Here is a 19,561-nt window from a genome sequence, read left to right on the forward strand (position 1 = left end):
TCATTCAATTCAAAAAGTTGCTTATAATTCTCAATAAAACAATCACAATCTGGTCTTGGATCTTAGTTACCCATGAACTTGTAAGTTTATTTGGGTGATATATGTGAGCACTGACAACATGTAGCCTATCGATGGTGAATTCAGCACCAAGGAGAGGGAATATATATGTAATGAAATGAAATGAAATGAAATGAAATGAAATGAAATGTATTTGATCCATTTCTGTTTAAGGCTCTAGACTAAGTATTACTTTTTTGATGACTCTGACTCCTTTCTTGTACTGTGAACACTTAAAGTTTATCTGAAAGCCTACGTTCTGTAGCCTTTAATACTGTTCTCCTGTTTTTCTGCAGGTATTTTTCCTGGACCCTCTGTCCAAGGAGGCAGGAGAGCTGGTCAAACTGGCTGACCTGTTCTACAGGAACCAGGCTCCAGTCAGGTAAAAACTGTTCAAATCCTGACCTAGATATTGACAATGACAATGACAATGACAATGACAATGACAATGACAATAACAATGACAATGAACTTTATTGCATATTCACACCCTACATGGGCCAAATGCACTAAGTTAGATAACTATACTAGGGTTCTGAACCACTGACATGCATACTACTGGTAAGGTTTGGAGTCTTTTGGCTGTCACATAATTAGGTGCACCCCCTTTCTTCCATGATTTAAAGCCATTGCTTCAGTTGTGTCTCTCTTTAGAGATCATCTTGTACTTGTTCATCTCTAATGATTGATTTAGACATCAAGACTTGTGGCTCGACACATTCTATCAGTAGCATGCAAATTGAGATTTGGAATAGCAATTGTTGGACAAAGAGTCGATCCCCAAACCACATGGTTCAGAAAAGATTTGGCTCACAACTGTAGGACAACATACATGTATTAAGCTTTACAGTATGCAATTATGTAACCTCATTGCTATCCCTTCCCTGTAGGATTGGGCTGGTGTTTGTAGTGAATGATAAGAATAATGTGGGCATCGTTTGCTCTATATTTTGCACAGTAGTTTGGTTGTATTTTTCTGTTTTCACGTACTTCTTTGAGTCAATAATTTTCTACTCCCCTGCAGGATTGGCCTGGTGTTTGTAGTGAATGATGAGAAGGAGGTGGAAGGTCAGGATGATGTGGGCGTGGCTCTGATCCGAGCCTACAACTTCATCCAGCAGGACCAGGGCAGTGACAAGGCCTTCCTCTGGCTCAACTCTGTAAGTATAGATCATATTCAGGCAATGTCATTGGCACAGTGGACATGTCAAGAATCAGACTTTAACCATCTCAAGACATTTTCAGAGATGTTAAGTTGTAAGAGCCATTGTACTGTGTTACTAAGCTATAAAGACAGAATACTATTTCAAAGCTTGCTTGTAAGACTTGGTGTACTTCGTGTACATTACTTAGTGTAGTTCCTAGAAATACAAAAGCGATATCCAGGGTTAACTGCAACTTGCAAGCACAATCTTTAATATGGTTTGTATGAATATGAAGGAATCCAGCCATTTCAGTCAACACTCAACAACTGCTGCTCTTGTAAGTATGAAGCATGAAAACTGATGGGTTCACGGGTTACTATGGGAAAGAAGTGACAACAAACATTTTGTACTGTTTGCTTCATGTGACTCTCTTTGGGGGCTTAAAATGTTTCAAAATGTTTCAAGTACAGTACTCAACAATTGAGCACATTTAAGAAGGCTGCTAATTACATTACTATTTGTAGTTCTCAAGTTTCCCAGGCAAATTTTAAACAACTGAGTCTGTTTTGCTGTACAGATCTGTTTAATGCTTTACTAGGTAAAGTTTCCGGTGATGATGATATCAAGATATCAAAATTTATATGAATACCTTGTAACATGTAACGTTACATTATGTGATGATATCAAAGATTCTTCAGTAATTATCTTATACAAAATGTCATGTAGGTTGACATGTTTTTTTTCATTCACTGATGAACAACAGTGGATATTTGTAGGTGTACGGTCTGGCAAGAAACAAGGACAGTCTCAGCATTTTTGACTTAACGACATTTCTTGTAGTGAGTAAATCAATGTGTGAATGCAACTTACTTATGGTTGTTGGATTTCTAGGTCTACACTCTAGCCAGAAACAAGGACAGTCTACTGGAGCTGGACCACATCAGGGAGAAGTTATTAGAATATTTAAGGGTATTGTCTAGTAATTAGCTTATACAATGTAAAATACAGTAATATTTTTTGTAAACTAATGAACAACTGTGGATATTTGTAGGTCTACACTCTGGCCAGAAACAAGGACAGTCTGTTGGAGCTGGATCACATCAAGGAGAAGTTCCGCAGGAAATATCCGGGAGACGACATCGCTGATGTCATCGCTGCTGATACTGACTATGACGACAAGAGAAGGGTGAGATCAAATTTATTCAAACTCTCAAGCTCTGGAACAGAAGTAGTCAGGGCAATGATAGGAAAATAAGAAGTTCTTATAAGTACATGTAGAGAAGTAACAGCTTTCCACATGTATACATCTTGGTAGTCCCTTGTCATCGAAGAAGACTGCAACCACTCCACTCCTACATGTATACATACATGTGGCTGTAACAATATACACATACATGTATATGTACATGTACTTGTAGCAAGGATACTATATTGTATGAAGAACATGTACTATTATGATTCTTGGAATTTAGATACCCATGAAGTTGTGGATTTGTTTGATGATTGGATGCATGGATGTGAGCTCTAACAACATGTAGTCAATGGATGGCGAATTCAGCACCAAGGAGAGGGATCATACATGTATTTCAGCCATTTCTAAGGTTCTAGCATAAATTGTATAGCTAAAAAAATTGACTAGCGAGCAATACACATTTTGAACTCAAGTTTAATACATGGGTTTACAATACTTCCCATGGGTTTGTGTTTTAACTCACTTGAGTTTGTTTGTTTGTTTGTTTGTTGTTTAGGCAGGTAAACAGTACTACCAGAGAACAGGGCTGGGTCCGCTGCCACAGGTCCTGATGAACGGAGTCCCCTTCACAGAGGAAGAGGTTGGTGACCTTTTGTAGTGAACCTTGTACAGAATTTTTTTTTTACTATTTTGAGCTAAACAAAGTCACTGTTACTGTGTTACCATGGTTCTCTTTCTTTGATATATGGTTTCACTCCAAATCAGCTAATGTCTTTTGTAAGTCAGTTCTGAAACGAAGAGTTCCTTAACATATACATGTTTTCCCACTTAATTGTATGTGCTGTAACGTGTGGTTACATTCAAGGCTAAGTTGCATTTTGTTCTTCTGATCTTCATTTTTCCCTTACCTTTGTTGCAGATTTCTCCAGAGAACTTTGAGGAGTCAGTGGTCAGCAAGATCCTGACCATCACACCTGACATGCAGAGAGCTGTGTACATGGTAAGGAACATTTCTATTCAATACATCTAAAAGTCATTCTTCTTGCAGTTTGAGATGTGCACTGGATCTTGGAGTTGCTTTTGCTTTATTTCTTTGTCCTCTTCTTCTGTTCCAAAGAAACCAAAAAAATAAGGTCAGTGTATTAATGTCACCATGGTAACTGGGGTAACAGACACCCTATGGTGTTGGGTTACATTATGTAGCAAGTGTCAGGACAGAGTGGCAGGGGCTGTTTACACCGATGTCACTATATGATATATGTTTGAATAGAAGTAAAGCTAGACTATGTGAAGGTTCAAATTATGCATTTGCTTTGCAAATGTTATTTTTCTATCTGTATCTGTCTGTATCTGTATAGCCGGTATAACCGCCCTTCGGTGTAACACACCAGCTTCGCAGGCATGCGGCACGGAGGCAGCTAGCTATATCACACCGAACGACTTCTAGTTTAATTCCTTTTCCTTCTGTACTTAAAGCTATCAAAACACAGATGAAAATTTTTCCTCCCCAGGGTGAGCTGACTAACTCCATGAACCTGATGGAGTGGCTGATGGACCGACCCAACGTCATGCCTCGCCTCAATCCCAGGGTCCTTAGCACCAAGAAGAGGACCCTGGACCTCACAACTCAGCCTGGTAGGGACTCTTTTTCAGATGTTGTAAGCATGGTTAGAGTTGTTTCTGTATCTGTATCTGTATAGCTGGTATAAGCGCCCTTTGGCGTAACACTCCAGCTTCTGTATCTGTATAGCCGGTATAACACACCAGCTTTGCAGGCACGTGGTGTGACAGCAACTGGCTATATTACATAGAATGACTTGTTACACTCAATCCTTGCACATTTAATTGCAGGAGTTGTTTATAGCTTTCTAGTGATGATGCCCCAACTGTGCAACTGTGTCATCAAACCAATTAAATCTACTCTATAAGGCTAATATCTTGAGGTTTTTGTTAACTCTAACTACTTGTTTTTCCAGGCCCAGCTCCCCTTGCGGATTCAGCTGCCTTCTCCAGACTGAGCTCCAACCAGATGGCAGCAACTCTGGCCAACAACATGAAATACCTCACTAAGAAAGGTGGGGAAAACTCTTTGTCATACATACTACTGACTTGTGAACCGGTTTCTTTTCTGTAGTGCAGGGCTTGGAATACTTGTGCCAAAAAGTAGTTACTCAAGCAACTGGATATGATTTAGTTGTGCAGCTGGATATGATTTAGAAAATCATGGTCAGTTGCTTGAGTAACTAATTTTTAAATTATGGCGTATCTTATTACCTGAATGTCTAACCTTTATCGAAATACTTCTTTTGGGAAGATTCATGGTTCCAATCCTGAATCTATTTTTCGATGATGGTTATTTTTTTCTCCAAACTCCAAAAAGTTTAAAAATTGATGAAATGCAGTAGCCTGGGCCCCATCCAATTTGTAACGTAAAATACTTTTTTTCGGGGTTGCCGTTACAAATTGGATGGCACCCAGGCTAGAAATGCAGCACTGTCTGCATTTACACACAGTACTGTACCAGACTAACCACCCTTTGGTGTAACACACCAGCTTCGCAGGGTGATGGTGGCAGCTGGTTATCTAGCATCAAACGCCTTGTCACTAGTTTTGTACTCGATGATGAAGATGCCTCTACTGTATTGGATGGTAATTTGAGTTATGCAGTAGTCTTTTGGTTGGAGTCAAGGTAGCTTACTGCTGCTAGGCATCATTTGCATATTTGTGACAGAAAAATGGTGCCCCTCTCTTGCAAAAAAAAAGTCTGTGGCATTTTTGAGAAACTAACTTGATTCCCATCTGTTGCAGATAAGTATGGATGGCACTTTTGGTTCATCTGCATATATGGGACATTATACCAATGCTTATCACCCGTCCTGTAGCTATGTTGGTGGTGCTGTTGGTTCATTTGCATACTTGGGACACTATAATGATGCTCATCACCCATCCCCTAGCTATGTTGGTGGTGTTTTTGGATCATTTGCATACTTGGGACACTAACATGATGCTGTTGTGTTCCAGATGAGTCTGTAACCCGCCCAGTGACCATGTGGGTGGTGTGTGACATGGAGTCCACAGAGGGGAGACAACTTCTGTATGATGCCATCAAACACATGGTAAAACTGCCTATTTACAAACTATTATAACACAAAGATATAGATAATTCAAACTTTACCACTGGATGAAGTATCAAGTGAAATCTATATCTCTTCTTCAGCATCTATCACACTTCTTTACTAGAATGACTAGAGTTTCACTACCATAATTTATTTTTTGACATTCTCCTAAGTTTGTAAGATTTAATGTTAGACAGTAGAATTTCTGTTCTGCTATCTACAAAGTTTTCAATATTTGTCCTTTGCTAAGTCCCAACATTTCTGCAACTCTTTTGTCATCTACCATAATTTTTTTTGCTTCAGATACATTTGAAAATGTTGCCATTATGATAAAGTTTAAATGATTTATATTGTTTAAAAACCATACCTTTGAAAAAGTTGCCATATGTTCTATGATTCATTCTGTTTTCCAGAAATCCAGTAACACAGTGAGGATCGGTGTTCTCCACAACCCGAGCAGCCCGCCCCAGGACGGGAGCCAGACCTTCGCCCGCGCTGCCCAGACTGCTCTGGACACACAGACCATGACTCTGGCCAAAAACTTCATCACCAAACTGGCTAAGGAGGAGAATGTGCCACTGGTGCAGGGGGGCAAACTGGCAGAACTCTACGTTAACGTAGGTTTAATTTTATATTTGTTAATTTATATTTGAATGGACAATGAGAATTTTACTGACAATTATAACCTTTCACTCGCTCGCTCACTCACTCACTCACTCACTCACTCACTCACTCACTCACTCACTCACTCACTCACTCACTCACTCACTCACTCACTCACTCACTCACTCACTCACTCACTCACTCACTCACTCACTATCTGGGCTTTTATTATACTGCTGCTGGTGTCCCTGACAAAGGGGTCAGTAGTAGTCGGCTAGTCTTCAAGAGTGTCACCAATAAACTTGTAATCACTTTTGTGTGGCCTAACTCAGAGACAAACAACTTTGAGTCATATCTTTCTAAGACTGCCTGTCTTACACCCCAGGGTATGGACACGGCTAAGTTTGAGGCAGCCCTGAAGAAGGAGCAGAAGAAGCAGACAGGCCTGCTGACCTCTCACTGGACGTTTGTGAAGAACACACTAAAGGTCAAGCCTGGACAGAGGGCCATTGTGGCCAATGGGATGGTAAGTTATGAAATACTAAAAGAAAAGCGTAAGACACAACGTCAACAAAATCTGAGCTCTAGTTGTGCATGAAGACAGGGTAGTAAAGTGGCGTGAAAAGTTTGCAAGAACTTGGTGAGAAAATGGCATTTGCCCCCCTCAAGTCAGGACTGGTCTTTTACTTTTACCGACAGCTTTTGAATTTGCAGTGTACAAATTTTGAATGTATCTTGATATCGCTTTGAATGATGTTCTGATTTTCTGTCCTCCAGATATTTACTGTCATATACATATCAGTATGGGAGCAAAAATAAAAAAAAAACTTGTTTGCCCCTCCACAGATTATTGGTCCACTGGATCCTTCTGAGACCTTTGACCCTGATGACTTTGGTCTGCTGGAGAAGTTTGTCAAGAGTCTGGCAGCTGACAACGTCGCTCAGAAGGTAACTTATATTTTCTACATGTCTTAGCCTTTAGTACATGTAAGTAGCCGTTTTGTTCCCAATTATCTACTGTTTACTGGAGGTTAGGCGGCAGTGAGAAGTTTAAATGACTTGTTTTACGCCTCAACAAATGATACACTAGTCTTGCTTCTTGGACATTTTATCTAAAATGTTTGCAAAATGTTAGGCCGGAAGGAAAACTTGATTCTGACTATATTCACACATTATTTAGTATTTAGTACATGTAGATTATGTGGCCTTATGTTTTATGCCAGTGTTGATTAGTTTTATATATAGTTTTTAAAGAATTTAGAAGAAGATTTATGCTGACTTTTTTTTTTGCCTTTTTTTGCAGATTAAAGACATGGAGCTCAAACTGAAGAATGATGGGTAAGTTACACATTGAGCTGGACTTGACTTACATTTGTACATGTATACATGTACACTACTGTGTATAGAAGTATCTTTAAAAGTTTAAATCTACATCAGACTAGAAAAGTGTGCTATGCCTTGTCACCTGTTATCATCTCAACTTTTTCCCTTCTCTCCCAGACCTGTTATTGTCATCAATTTTTTTTCCTTTCTAGGCTGAATGACCTTGTAATGAAGGCTTCAGGTCTGCTCATGGCCAACCAGAGGTCAGACTCCAGAAGGGAGGTCACCTACAGTTCTGACCAACACAGGTAGGGGGCTCTCTTTCCCTCACATTATGCAGATTACTAGTAGTACTTCATCCTTTACAGTACATGTACTATACATCTTGCTTCATGAAGAAGTTATCTTACAAATAAAGATAATAGGATTAACCAAACTGTAGACTAGCTACCTTTGAGGGAAACGCAATGGAAAATATTAATTGTAGGTTTATTCCCATGTTTTACTTGTAAGACTTGGTCTATTTTCTTATTTATCTGGAAGTACATGTACATGTACTAACTGATATTTTCTTTCCTTGACTCATCTACATGTATAAAATCTTCTTTTGTTTGTTTTTCAGTGCTGTGAAGATCCCTGGTGACCCCAATGAGGCTGCGTTTGACATCATAGCTGTGGTGGATCCAACAACTAGAGATGCACAGAGACTGGCTCCTATTCTTATCGTAGGTGTCAATCTCAGGCAAAACAGTTTGATGTTACCTTACATTAGCCAATTAGTAGCTGAAGCTGGTTATGCACTTGTCACACTGAAGTCTTGCATACTACTGCATACATACTACTACATACTGCATACATACTACTACATACTGCATACATACTACTACATACTGCATACATACTACTACATACTACTAAACCTGATAGTGAGTTCTTCAAGTTCTACAGTTTAAAGAGGAACAGTGTTTGAAATATTTTGATTCTGTGTCAACCAACCCAATTTTGCTTTTTAATTCTTGCCAGTGTTTGGAGGTATTAGTCGCTGCCTACTACTACTACTAGTAGCAATTCAATTCTAGTAACACTGAAGAAGAGTGACAAATGTCATTTGAAATGTCCAGAAGTAATTTCTGTAGTTTATTCAGTAGTAGAGTTAGAATTGTCTGAAAATTGTTTGCCTGTATGTCTAATCTTCATCAATGTACATTCAAACATATGCGTGAAGTTTTAAAACCTCATAATGTTAAGCTTGGGTTAAAAGTTTGTGTATATTGCTGCAACATTTCAAAGATATGTTTGAAGTTTGAAAATCTGATGATATGAAGCTTGGATTAAAAGATTTAAGCAAATGTTGTGTATTTTTCTCCCCAGGTCCTGCAGCAGGTGGTGAATGCTAACCTGAAGGTGTTCATGAACTCTCGGGACAAACTTTCAGAGATGCCGCTCAAGAGCTTCTACAGATATGTGCTGGAACCGGAGGTGGGCTTCATGGTCAACACTAGGTGAGGAACATTTTCTCCCTCTCTCTTTTCCTTTCCATCCTTTCCTCTTCCCTTCTGTTTGTCTCTCTTTCCTTCCCTTTATCTGAAGAGTTTTAACAGATATGTGCTAGAGCCAGAGGTGGGATTCATGGTCAACACTAGGTGAGGAAAATTCTATCCCTTTCCCTCTCTCTCTCCATTCATCTATCTCTCTTTCCTTCCCTCCATCTAAAGAGTTTCTATAGATACATTGTATTTGCTGGAAATGGGATTCATGTTCAACACAAGGTGAGAAGCATTAGGTTCTCCCCCTCTCTCTTTCACTCAGTCTATCCTTTCTCCTTCCCTTCTGTATGTCTCTCTCTCCTTCTCTCCATCTGAACAACTTCTACAGATATGTACTGAAACTGGGCTTCATGGTCAATACAAATGTACAAGGTGAAGAATAAAAAAAGCTTCTTTTCTTGCCATCCTTTCTTCCCTGTCTTCTTTCTACCCCTCCCTCTAAATGCAAGGTTCTCCTCAAAAGAAGACATCCCGGGAATATTTCCCAGAATCAGTCAGCTTTTGCTGTAAGTATATCCTAGAATGCATGCTGTATGTACAAGTCATGTAACAAAGCATGTATCTGGGTGTATAGCCTGTATGTCTGCCATTTTGGCGTAACTCAGCAGCTATGCAGGCATATGGTGTGGCGGCAGCTGGCTACATTATGCCAAAAGACTTGTTACATCTAACCTTTTGTTTTCAAATCTAACTGTAAGCATTTTCAAAGATATCTAATTCTTCACATATTCTCTGTAGTTTCAGCCCAGGCCCCATGCAGTGCCAAGTTTGTAGAGTCGGTTCGGACCCCGTATGATTTGGATAACACCCCCCATCCTCTCTCTCTCTCTCTCTCTCTCTCTCTCTCTCTCTCTCTCTCTCTCTCTCTCTCTCTCTCTCTCTCTCTCTCTCTCTCTCTCTCTCTCTCACTCTCTCTCTTCTCTACAGATACTGGAGCTGGAACCTCAGTCTGTAGTTTTCTATTTTTCCATCTGTCATTCCTCTCAAACATTGAAGGGAATGAATGTACATGTACACTGAAAGCTATCTATCTATCTAACATACATTTCTTTCTCCCAGTTTCAGTCCAGGTCCCAGTGCCAAGTTTGTAGACATGCCAGACAGTACCCTGTTCACATTAAACATGAAACCGCCGGAGAGCTGGCTGATTGAGTCGGTCAGGACTCCGTACGATCTGGATAACATCCCCCTCCTCTCTCTCTCTTCTCTCTCTCTCCCTCTCTCTCTCCCTCTTTTCTCTCTCTCCCTCCCTCCCTCTCTTCTCTACAGATACTGGAGCTGGAACCTCTGTAGTTTTCTATTTTTCCATTTGTCATTCCTCTCCAACCTTCTAGGGAATGAATGTACATGTACAATGAAAGCTATCTATCTAACTAACACACATTTCTTCCCCCCAGTTTCAGTCCAGGTCCGAGTGCCAAGTTTGTAGACATGCCGGACAGCACCCTGTTCACATTAAACATGAAGCCACCGGAGAGCTGGCTGATCGAGTCGGTCAGGACCCCGTATGATCTGGATACCTCCCTCCTCCTCTCTCCTTCTCTCTCTCTCTCTCTCTCTCTCACTCTCTCTCCCTCCCTCTCTCTCTTCTCTACAGATGCTGGAGCTGGAACCTCTGTAGTTTTCTATTTTTCCATCTGTCATTCATCTCCAACCTTCTAGGGAGTGAATGTACATGTACACTGAAATCTATCTATCTATCTAACATACATTTCTTCCCCCCAGTTTCAGCCCAGGTCCCAGTGCCAAGTTTGTAGACATGCCAGACAGTACCCTGTTCACATTAAACATGAAGCCACCGGAGAGCTGGCTGATTGAGTCGGTCAGGACCCCGTATGATCTGGATAACATCAGGTTAGAAGACGTGGTGCCTGGGACTACCATCAACGCTGAGTATGAGCTGGAGTATCTACTGTTGGAAGGTCTGTCAAACTTACTTGAGTTCTCACTTTTTATACAGAAGCAATATTTTTACTTCTTCCTGAATTGAAAATAAAATTTTTACTATGATATTGAGAGAACATGTTTGACTCTATTTTGGTATATTTATCATCGCAGCGACAATGTACTTGTATTATTTTGTACGATTATGGTAGATTTTTGAATTTTCAGTTTCTTTCCAAATTACAAACTCCAATTGTCCAGTTTTAAAAATAAATGAACAGTGCTGTTACTGTTACTTTGGCTGCATTCAATGGTCTGTGTTTTCTCAATTTAATTTTTTAGCGTCAGCCAAAATTTGTTCAGTCTTTTTCTATTTTACATTTGAGAAATAGTTTACTTCTTTTTTATTTCTTGTTTCAACATCATTTTTCAACCTCATGCTGTACCAGGTCACTGCTATGATGCGATGTCCGGCCAGCCCCCGCGAGGTCTACAGTTCACCCTGGGGACTCACAACACTCCTGTCATGGTGGACACTATTGTTATGGCAAACCTGGTAGGTCTTACATTCTTGTTGTTCTTTTGTTTTTCTTTTCTACAAGATTCTGCAAATGTTGTTGGCATCCTTCAGTCTGGAGAGACCATGGATTTTGTGCCATGGGTCAGTTTGTGGTTAGGTGGCATCGCAGTATCCTCTCAAGGCACATGTATATGTAATTGAAGGCAAACTTTCCAGAAATTTTCTGGAGCAGATTTTCCTGAAAAGAAAAGTACCAGTAGCATAAGTTTTCTAAAATAAAAAAAGAGAAAGATATTCTTGGTTGATAAAAATCCTGAAGCAAACCTGAGTTTTCCTAAAAAGAAGTCAAAAAAAGGGAAAAAGTTTATGCTTAGTCATTATCATTTCTTAATCTCTAGCCTTCAAAGTGTTGAGTTAGGACAAGGAAAATACTATCTGAAGATTCTTGCATTTCTGTAGGGTTATTTCCAGTTGAAGGCAAACCCTGGTGCGTGGCTACTGCGCATGCGTGCAGGACGGTTGGAGGAAATATTTTATAAGAAATTCTTTCTTTAGGGTTTCTTTATCTTTGAACTGGCCAGCTAGACCAAAGAGTATATATTGCTTGCTTGTCTTTCCTCAGGGTTACTTCCAGCTGAAGGCTAACCCTGGTGCGTGGCTGCTGCGCATGCGTGCAGGGCGGTCAGAGGAGATCTACCAGATCACGAGTCACGACGGCACCGACACCCCGGCCGGGTCTGAGGACGTCACCGTCATCATGGACAGCTTCAAGAGCAAGATTATCAAGATCAAGGTCAGATTGCTTCTTCTGTTTTGGATTTTATGCTTCTTTCAATGCAGTTGTGTGGTGTAATGACAAAGCCTTCAGCTCAGAACCAAGAGGTCCCGGGTTTAAGTCCAACCTTGTGCTCTTGGGAAAGGCACTTAACACGACTTTCTTCACTTTGCTCAGGTGAAAATGAGTGACACTGTGCCAGAATGATCATTATCATGGTCATGGGTATTAAAGGAAAACTAAACCAGAACTAAACTAAACTAAACTTTAGTATTCAAACTGCACTGTCTTACTGTTTTGGAGGACATCCTCTTATGCGAGGTTAAAGAAAAAAACATGTTTAAGTTGTAGCATTTTTAAAAAGGCAATGTTTTGTGGCAATAATAGCATATCCCCTTATTTTTCGGTAGTTAAATGTTGATACAAATTAGATTTATTTTTGTGATTAGTACTGGTAAAACTTGATTCCTACCAGCAGCCCCTCAGAACATAATCTTTCTTGTCTGCAGGTGAACAAGAAACCAGACAAGCTACAGGAGGATCTGCTGTCAGACGAGGGAGAGAGTGGGGGAGGGATCTGGGACTCCATATCAAGGTACAGCTGTCTGTTGTAAAGTGAACTCTTTTTTGTTTGTGTTTATCACAACATTAAAAGGAGGTCAAAACAAGTGCATACTGCAAACAGGTGCCTTCACAAGCCCCCCCCCCCCACACACACACATACACACACAAAAATAACAGTAGAATGTTGGATAACAATCATCCTACAGAAATTTTATAGATGTCTATTGTGAACCTTAATATTACTCATATTGTTTGGTAAAATACACATACAGCACTTAGTACTTGCGCTTATCCTTTCCTTGGTGCTGATTGTGCCATCCATAACCATTTTAAGGAAAACGCTAGAATTGCTTTTCAGAAAATTGCACAGAAGTTATTGATTTGCATTTGTTGTGATGCACTTTTTAGAAACTGAATTTAGCAAGCTATTCTTCCCTTGTAATGTCCTTGTTGTTGTCCCCAGTTTGACAGGAGGAGGTAAGAAGACAACTGATGACTCAGATGAGGAGGACGTCATCAACATCTTCTCTGTTGCCTCTGGTCACCTGTATGAGAGGCTGCTCAGGTAAGAAAACACCTGTCTTTTATTTTTATTTTATTTCACTTTCCTTTTCTCCTTTACCATGTCTGAGCTCTGTCCTTGGTGCTGAATGCACAGGCCATTAGCAAATACAAAACTGGGATTCTTTACATAACTATGTGAACCTCAGTCCTGGACTCTAGATACCCTCTTCTTAAAAGTTTTTGCTTCATTTTACTTCGAGAACTGTCCTTGGTGCTGAATATGAACTGTCCTTTGTTAAAAGCAATTTCACACTTAGCAACTAAAAGATTCCTAAGTGATAGTTAAACAAAAGTGGACATATCACTTTTAGCCTATTTTCACCATGAACACTGTCCTTGGTACTGAATGCACAGTCTCCTGTTAAAACAACAATCTTGATTTGATAAATAAAGATTCAGTTGACTCTTGTATGCTAGTTTGACCATAGTAACACATTTCAGTGTTCGAAATACCTGCCTGCAGTCTGCAATCTGCAGATAGATTTTCAAGATTGCAGAAGAAAAAATTATACAATCTGCAATTTTGCAGAAGGAAAAATAGGCTCCAAATTCATTAGCTTTCAATTTAGCAAACTAAAACTTCCAGGCCCCAGGGACAGACTGTTCTGAAACAACAGGAGCTTCTTCACTAATTTGCATTCATCCTTGTCTTCACTTGTCTATCTTTTGTTCCTTTTGGACTTCCAAAAAATTGTCTTCACTAATTTGCATATCAATCCATAGTTCATGCTTATAAACCTGAAATTCTCCTGCAGTCTAGTAATGCTACTGTACAGATTTACAAAGCTATATATGATGTAAAAAGGAATTACTGTTTTGAGAAGGTTGTAGTATGGAGGCTTGTGTATTTGCAGAAAGGTTGTAATATGGAGGCTTGTGTATTTGCAGAAAATATTTCCAAATTGCAGAACAAAATTTTGACTCTTCTGCAATATTGCAGAGTACTGAAAAAAAGTATTTCGACCACTGCATTTCTTGCTACTTGTCACTATGATACCTGTTCTTGGTACTGAATGCACAGTCCTGTGTTTATAAACAACAATCTTAACTTGGTACCTAGAGATTTATTGTTAAAAATTCCTGTGTGATAGTTTGATGAAAATAGATACTTTTCTTATGACATCTTCTCAGCATGAGTACTGTCCTTGGTACTGAATACACAGTCCTGTTGGTTGTTGACTGATGTTGTGTTCCCCCAGAATCATGATGCTGAGTGTTCTGAAACACACCAAGACTCCTGTCAAGTTCTGGTTCCTGAAGAACTACCTCTCTCCTGCAGTCAAGGTAAACTGGCAAAATAATATTCTTTAATTCCCATACCTCTCCTTTCCCATCGTGTGTTTTTTAGTGCTAAAAAGTTAGATGTCAGGTCAGAATTCTGAGTCTACATTATATTTTGCACTGAAGGCAAAAGCTTTTGTGCCTTATACTCCTTTCTCAGTGCAGTCAGAATTACTAAGTAGAGCAATACAATTTAATGAGTACAGTTTGCTGACGATGTTGGCTGAAAAATTGCAAGGTTTTCAGTACTAGTGGTCATGCTGGCTGCACCAGAGAATGGGCAGTCTGCAATGTCTGATTGTGCTAATCCCTGTATAATTGTATGCAACATTCCAGGATTTCCTTCCCCACATGGCTAAAGAGTATGGTTTCCAGTATGAGCTGGTCCAGTACAAGTGGCCCCGCTGGCTTCACCAGCAAACTGAGAAAGGGGCGAAGTCTGCCATCTCTGATTGTTTCATAACAGTGTCCTAACTCCTGTGTTTTTTATGTGACATTACAGGATTTCCTGCCCCACATGGCTAAGGAGTATGGTTTCCAGTATGAGCTGGTCCAGTACAAGTGGCCTCGCTGGCTGCTTCAGCAAACAGAGAAAGGGGCGAAGTCTGCCATCTCTGATTGTTTCATAACAGTGTCCTAACTCCTGTATTTTTACCTGTGACTTTTCAGGACTTCCTGCCCCACATGGCTAAGGAGTATGGGTTCCAGTATGAGCTGGTCCAGTACAAGTGGCCTCGCTGGCTGCACCAGCAGACAGAGACTGGGCGAAGTCTGCCATCCCTGCTTTTGCTAATGTTCCTGTGTACTTTTTGGGATATTCCAGGACTTCCTGCCCCACATGGCTAAGGAGTATGGTTTTCAGTACGAGCTGGTTCAGTACAAGTGGCCTCGCTGGCTTCACCAGCAGACTGAGAAACAGCGCATCATCTGGGGATACAAGATCCTGTTTCTGGACGTACTGTTTCCCCTCAGCGTCAAGAAAATCATCTTCGTCGATGCAGATCAGGTTAGCTTACCTATTTATCTCTTTACCTCTATATCTGTCTGTATCTGTAAAGATTCTTATTTGCCTTTCTTGTGTTTTGTTTTTAGCATTGTGAAAAATCCAGGCTTCTTACAGGATATCCATATCTATTGTAGAGCAACACAATTTTTTTCCATTACAATTAATGTATTTTAGTACTTTGTAATATGATCATTTTTAAAAATTTCTTTCCAGTGTAAGGAATGAACACTAAATGAATGTCTTACCAACCTATTTGCCTGTATCAGACCTCATTTCTCACATGTATATGAATTTTCCCCCCAGATTGTTCGTACAGACATTAAGGAGTTACGTGACCTGGACCTGGGCGGGGCTCCCTATGGTTACACACCCTTCTGTGATAGCAGGAAGGAGATGAACGGGTTCAGGTGGGTTAAAATATTGCCTTCATTATTAAATCTAAGTTGTCAGGAATGTTGAACAAATGACTTAACACACACAACATGGTATGTATACAAAACATTTTCTTTTGTTCTTTTTATATTTTCTTCTTTGACTTTGGAAGACTTTTTTCAGCCTGCAGCCTAGTTGTACTGAAACAAAAAAGTGTCCTAGGAAAAAAGGGCAATCTATGACACTACATCAATTTTGCAATATTTTTGTATGCAATTTATGGCATGTAATTGCTAACTCTGCAGTTTTTAACTCTGTACCTTATACAGGATCTACAGGATTTACAGTATGATCCGTGTCACTTTTTGTCTGGAAACAGATGATGATCTCATCCACATAGTCAAGTCAGGGTACTCTTAACCAGCACGTCGGCAGAACGTACTGCGCCTGCGCAGAACCCCGTATTTTCGCGTTTTGCGTTGGGTTTTTGGTCACCGTTGCATCAGAATTTTTCCTGTTGCAGAGGATATCCTTTCCGACATAACATTTGGAAACTACTGTCGAAATGCTAACCTTTTATGAGCGAATACAACCTTATATGAGACATTCTGCCGAAATGCTATGCACAATACATAACGGGTTTCGCGCAGGTGCAGTACGTTCTGCCGACGTGCTCTCTTAACCCTCATTCATGTCTCCCCCCAGGTTCTGGAAGTCGGGTTACTGGGCGAGCCACCTTGGCGGCAGGAAGTACCACATCAGCGCGCTGTACGTCGTCGACCTGAAGAAGTTCCGACGCATCGCCGCGGGCGACCGGCTCCGAGGACAGTACCAGGGACTGAGTCAGGACCCCAACAGTCTCTCTAACCTCGATCAGGTAGAGAGGTTTTCATTGTAGCACAGTCTGTAGTCATGTCTTCTGCTGCTTGTAAGCTCGATCAGACAGTACCAGGGACTGAGCCAGGACCCCAACAGTCTGTCTAACTTAGACCAGGTTGGGGAATTTCATTGTCTACCTGCCCAAGTGCTCTGTAAGGTAGCCTAGTCCCTAGCCATGTTTTCTGCTGACTGTAAGGTTGATCAAACAGTACCAGGGTCTGAGCCAGAGACCCAACAGTCTGTTTAACTTAGATCAGGTCACTCACACTCACTCACTGCACGGCTTAATGTCCGTTGTTCCCCGTCATGCAAGGGTTGGACGTCAGGTAGGGACACATTTGTAGTCTCATAGCTGTGACACCTAGCTGCAGTAGTAGGAATCAGAACCAGTCATTATTGCCCTGAGGAAGATGACAGGTGGCCACCAAAATGTTGGATGGCAAACCCTGCTGATTGTTAAATACGGAACCTTCTTATACAATTTATTTTAGTGCTAGGTATGCTTTTAGCTGAGGCAAATGTGCTCTGTAGTGAGGAAATTTGGCACTGTAGTCTAGTATGATAAAAGAGATTCTGGCTGTACAATAAACTCTGTAATTTCTTGCAATTATAGGTTTACTGATCTGATTTCTGTTCCTCCCCCAGGACCTCCCCAACAACATGATCCACCAGGTGGCAATTAAGTCCCTGCCTCAGGAGTGGCTCTGGTGTGAGACGTGGTGTGACGATGCCTCGAAAGCAACCGCAAAAACTATCGACCTGGTGAGGATTCGATTGATTAGTAGATCTGAACTTTCCTTAAGTAAGAGTACAAAATGTATGTGTAATTGTGGATAAAGATGTACTTGTTTAACAATTCCTCCAGGGCCACAGCCAAAGTTGTTACTATTATATTCAAAAGCATTGCAGTTCTAAACATTGAATATGTACTACAGAATATTTACAAAACATTCCAAAATAGTTTCCACTTTTAAATTAATATTTTATGTTGAAATGTTAGGTAAACTAGTTACTATTACCTTGTTACTGTTACAAATACTCATACTCTGGGGTTAGACTTGCATGTGAAGAATCCACAATAGAAATTTACATTTGTTACAGAACTGTCAAACTGTGATATTGCGCTGACCATTACTCTTTTGCCATATGTTCCAGTGCAATAACCCTCTGACAAAAGAACCAAAGCTGGAGGCAGCGGTGAGAATAGTTCCAGAGTGGACAGACTACGATAACGAGATAAAAACTCTACAGCAGAGATTATCAAACGGAGAAACAACTTCACAACCTAAGGAAGAAACATTACAACAACAAGGTAGGCTTTTTGACACCTGTTTTATGAAATAATCTTAGCATAATTTTCCACTATTCTCTTCTTAATGTTCATTGGTCTCATAAATCGTATAATTGTCAGTACTTTTTTTCTTCTTTTGATAATTTTCTGAATTAAGGATAGCCTTGAATAACAAAGTCTTCTGGTGAATTTTTCATTGTTGTTTTCTACCAATATTCAAACAAGTACTTTGCAACTGGTGTACATTGTTTACTATCCACCACTAGATTGGTTTAATATTGTTAGCTGATGCAGTGCAATATATAGTGATTGTAACATTTGGAAATGGAACCGTGTTACATGAAGTGAAGTAAGATATTTATGTTTATTTTCTTCCTTCTTCTCTAGAGTCTCAAAGACACCATCACGACCATGAGTTGTGACGAAAGCTGGTCTTCCACAACTCCAGAGTTCCACATGTAGTTCTCATCTTTAAGATTCACTGTGACATGTAGGAGGGGTATTTAAGATGTACGATTTATTCCAGTTATTAGGGCTGTGTACCAGTACACTGTGCCTGTACCTGTAAATTTCTTCCGTTACAGGTAGCTTTCAGCCTTAAAGCAACGTCTGACAGTTTTCAAAATCTGTCCAGTTGCTTAAGCAACTTTTTCCTTGTGTATTATTTAGCCAATTTGGTCAATTCAGAAATTTGCCACTCCAACAGGTGGCTACATGTGTAGCTTACAAATAGGTGGCCAGGCTTGTTTCCGTACAGTACCAGTTCTTGTAATTCTCCTATGTACACAGCCCTAAATACACTCATAAATACATTGGGATATATTTATTGCCAACATTTAGTACTTAGAACAAAACCCAACATGGCCAAGTGTGACATAAAGTGTATGTTACGTAGTACATGTATCAACTGTCGTCTTGAGAAAAAAAAAAACTTTAAACTTTGCGAGCATTCCCTCTTAAGTTTCAACAAATTGTGTAACTTGTTTAAAAAGAATGGAAATCTAGTACATGAATTCTGGGCATTCTTAAAAAGAAAGAGGGTGCAAAAGTCAGTAACAGAACCAAAGAGATGTGTCCCCATAATTCTACTGTGAGAATTCCAAGCAGGGTAAATTGTAGCATACTCAATGTAGCATAATAGCTGTCATAGTAATGAACTTGAACTTGAACTTTATTTCTTTGCTTTTGGCCACCTTGGGCTACAGCAATACAGTTTTAAAATTACAATTAATCAATACATGTACATAACAAGAGACATTACACTAAATACACCAATTACGTTAAAACAATACATTTCATAAAAACATCTGTACAAACAAATACAAAATACTAAGCAAGACCAGAATATAAAACCAATTTACAAGGATGTCTACTTAACTATCATTTAAGGAAATTATATCTTGATTCAAATGCAGTGTACAGATACTTCCCCAACTGTCTTG

The 19,561-nt window shown here is 39.9% G+C and overlaps 1 protein-coding gene across 1 annotated transcript in view; it reads left to right on the forward strand.

Moving 5' to 3' along the window:
• LOC109481074 (UDP-glucose:glycoprotein glucosyltransferase 1-like) overlaps positions 1-19,001 on the forward strand; it is a 32,650-nt gene extending 13,649 nt beyond the window's left edge. The window contains exons 16-42 of the mRNA XM_019783548.1: positions 354-439; positions 1,082-1,217; positions 2,254-2,388; positions 2,951-3,034; positions 3,314-3,394; positions 3,906-4,029; positions 4,371-4,469; positions 5,416-5,510; positions 5,924-6,127; positions 6,499-6,639; positions 6,960-7,061; positions 7,417-7,451; positions 7,649-7,744; positions 8,059-8,161; positions 8,808-8,938; positions 10,709-10,905; positions 11,317-11,423; positions 12,010-12,180; positions 12,672-12,757; positions 13,190-13,291; positions 14,490-14,574; positions 15,395-15,577; positions 15,881-15,984; positions 16,655-16,826; positions 17,474-17,590; positions 17,984-18,140; positions 18,507-19,001. Of these exons, the coding sequence (XP_019639107.1) occupies positions 354-439; positions 1,082-1,217; positions 2,254-2,388; positions 2,951-3,034; positions 3,314-3,394; positions 3,906-4,029; positions 4,371-4,469; positions 5,416-5,510; positions 5,924-6,127; positions 6,499-6,639; positions 6,960-7,061; positions 7,417-7,451; positions 7,649-7,744; positions 8,059-8,161; positions 8,808-8,938; positions 10,709-10,905; positions 11,317-11,423; positions 12,010-12,180; positions 12,672-12,757; positions 13,190-13,291; positions 14,490-14,574; positions 15,395-15,577; positions 15,881-15,984; positions 16,655-16,826; positions 17,474-17,590; positions 17,984-18,140; positions 18,507-18,541 (3,168 nt within the window). The 3' untranslated portion in view covers positions 18,542-19,001. The remainder of the gene's footprint in view (positions 1-353; positions 440-1,081; positions 1,218-2,253; positions 2,389-2,950; positions 3,035-3,313; positions 3,395-3,905; positions 4,030-4,370; positions 4,470-5,415; positions 5,511-5,923; positions 6,128-6,498; positions 6,640-6,959; positions 7,062-7,416; positions 7,452-7,648; positions 7,745-8,058; positions 8,162-8,807; positions 8,939-10,708; positions 10,906-11,316; positions 11,424-12,009; positions 12,181-12,671; positions 12,758-13,189; positions 13,292-14,489; positions 14,575-15,394; positions 15,578-15,880; positions 15,985-16,654; positions 16,827-17,473; positions 17,591-17,983; positions 18,141-18,506) is intronic.
• The last annotated feature ends 560 nt before the right edge of the window (positions 19,002-19,561 follow it).

The sequence above is a fragment of the Branchiostoma belcheri genome, unplaced genomic scaffold (genome assembly GCF_001625305.1).
Source record: "Branchiostoma belcheri isolate BF01 breed outbred unplaced genomic scaffold, Haploidv18h27 scaffold109, whole genome shotgun sequence".
Lineage (NCBI taxonomy): Eukaryota > Metazoa > Chordata > Leptocardii > Amphioxiformes > Branchiostomatidae > Branchiostoma > Branchiostoma belcheri.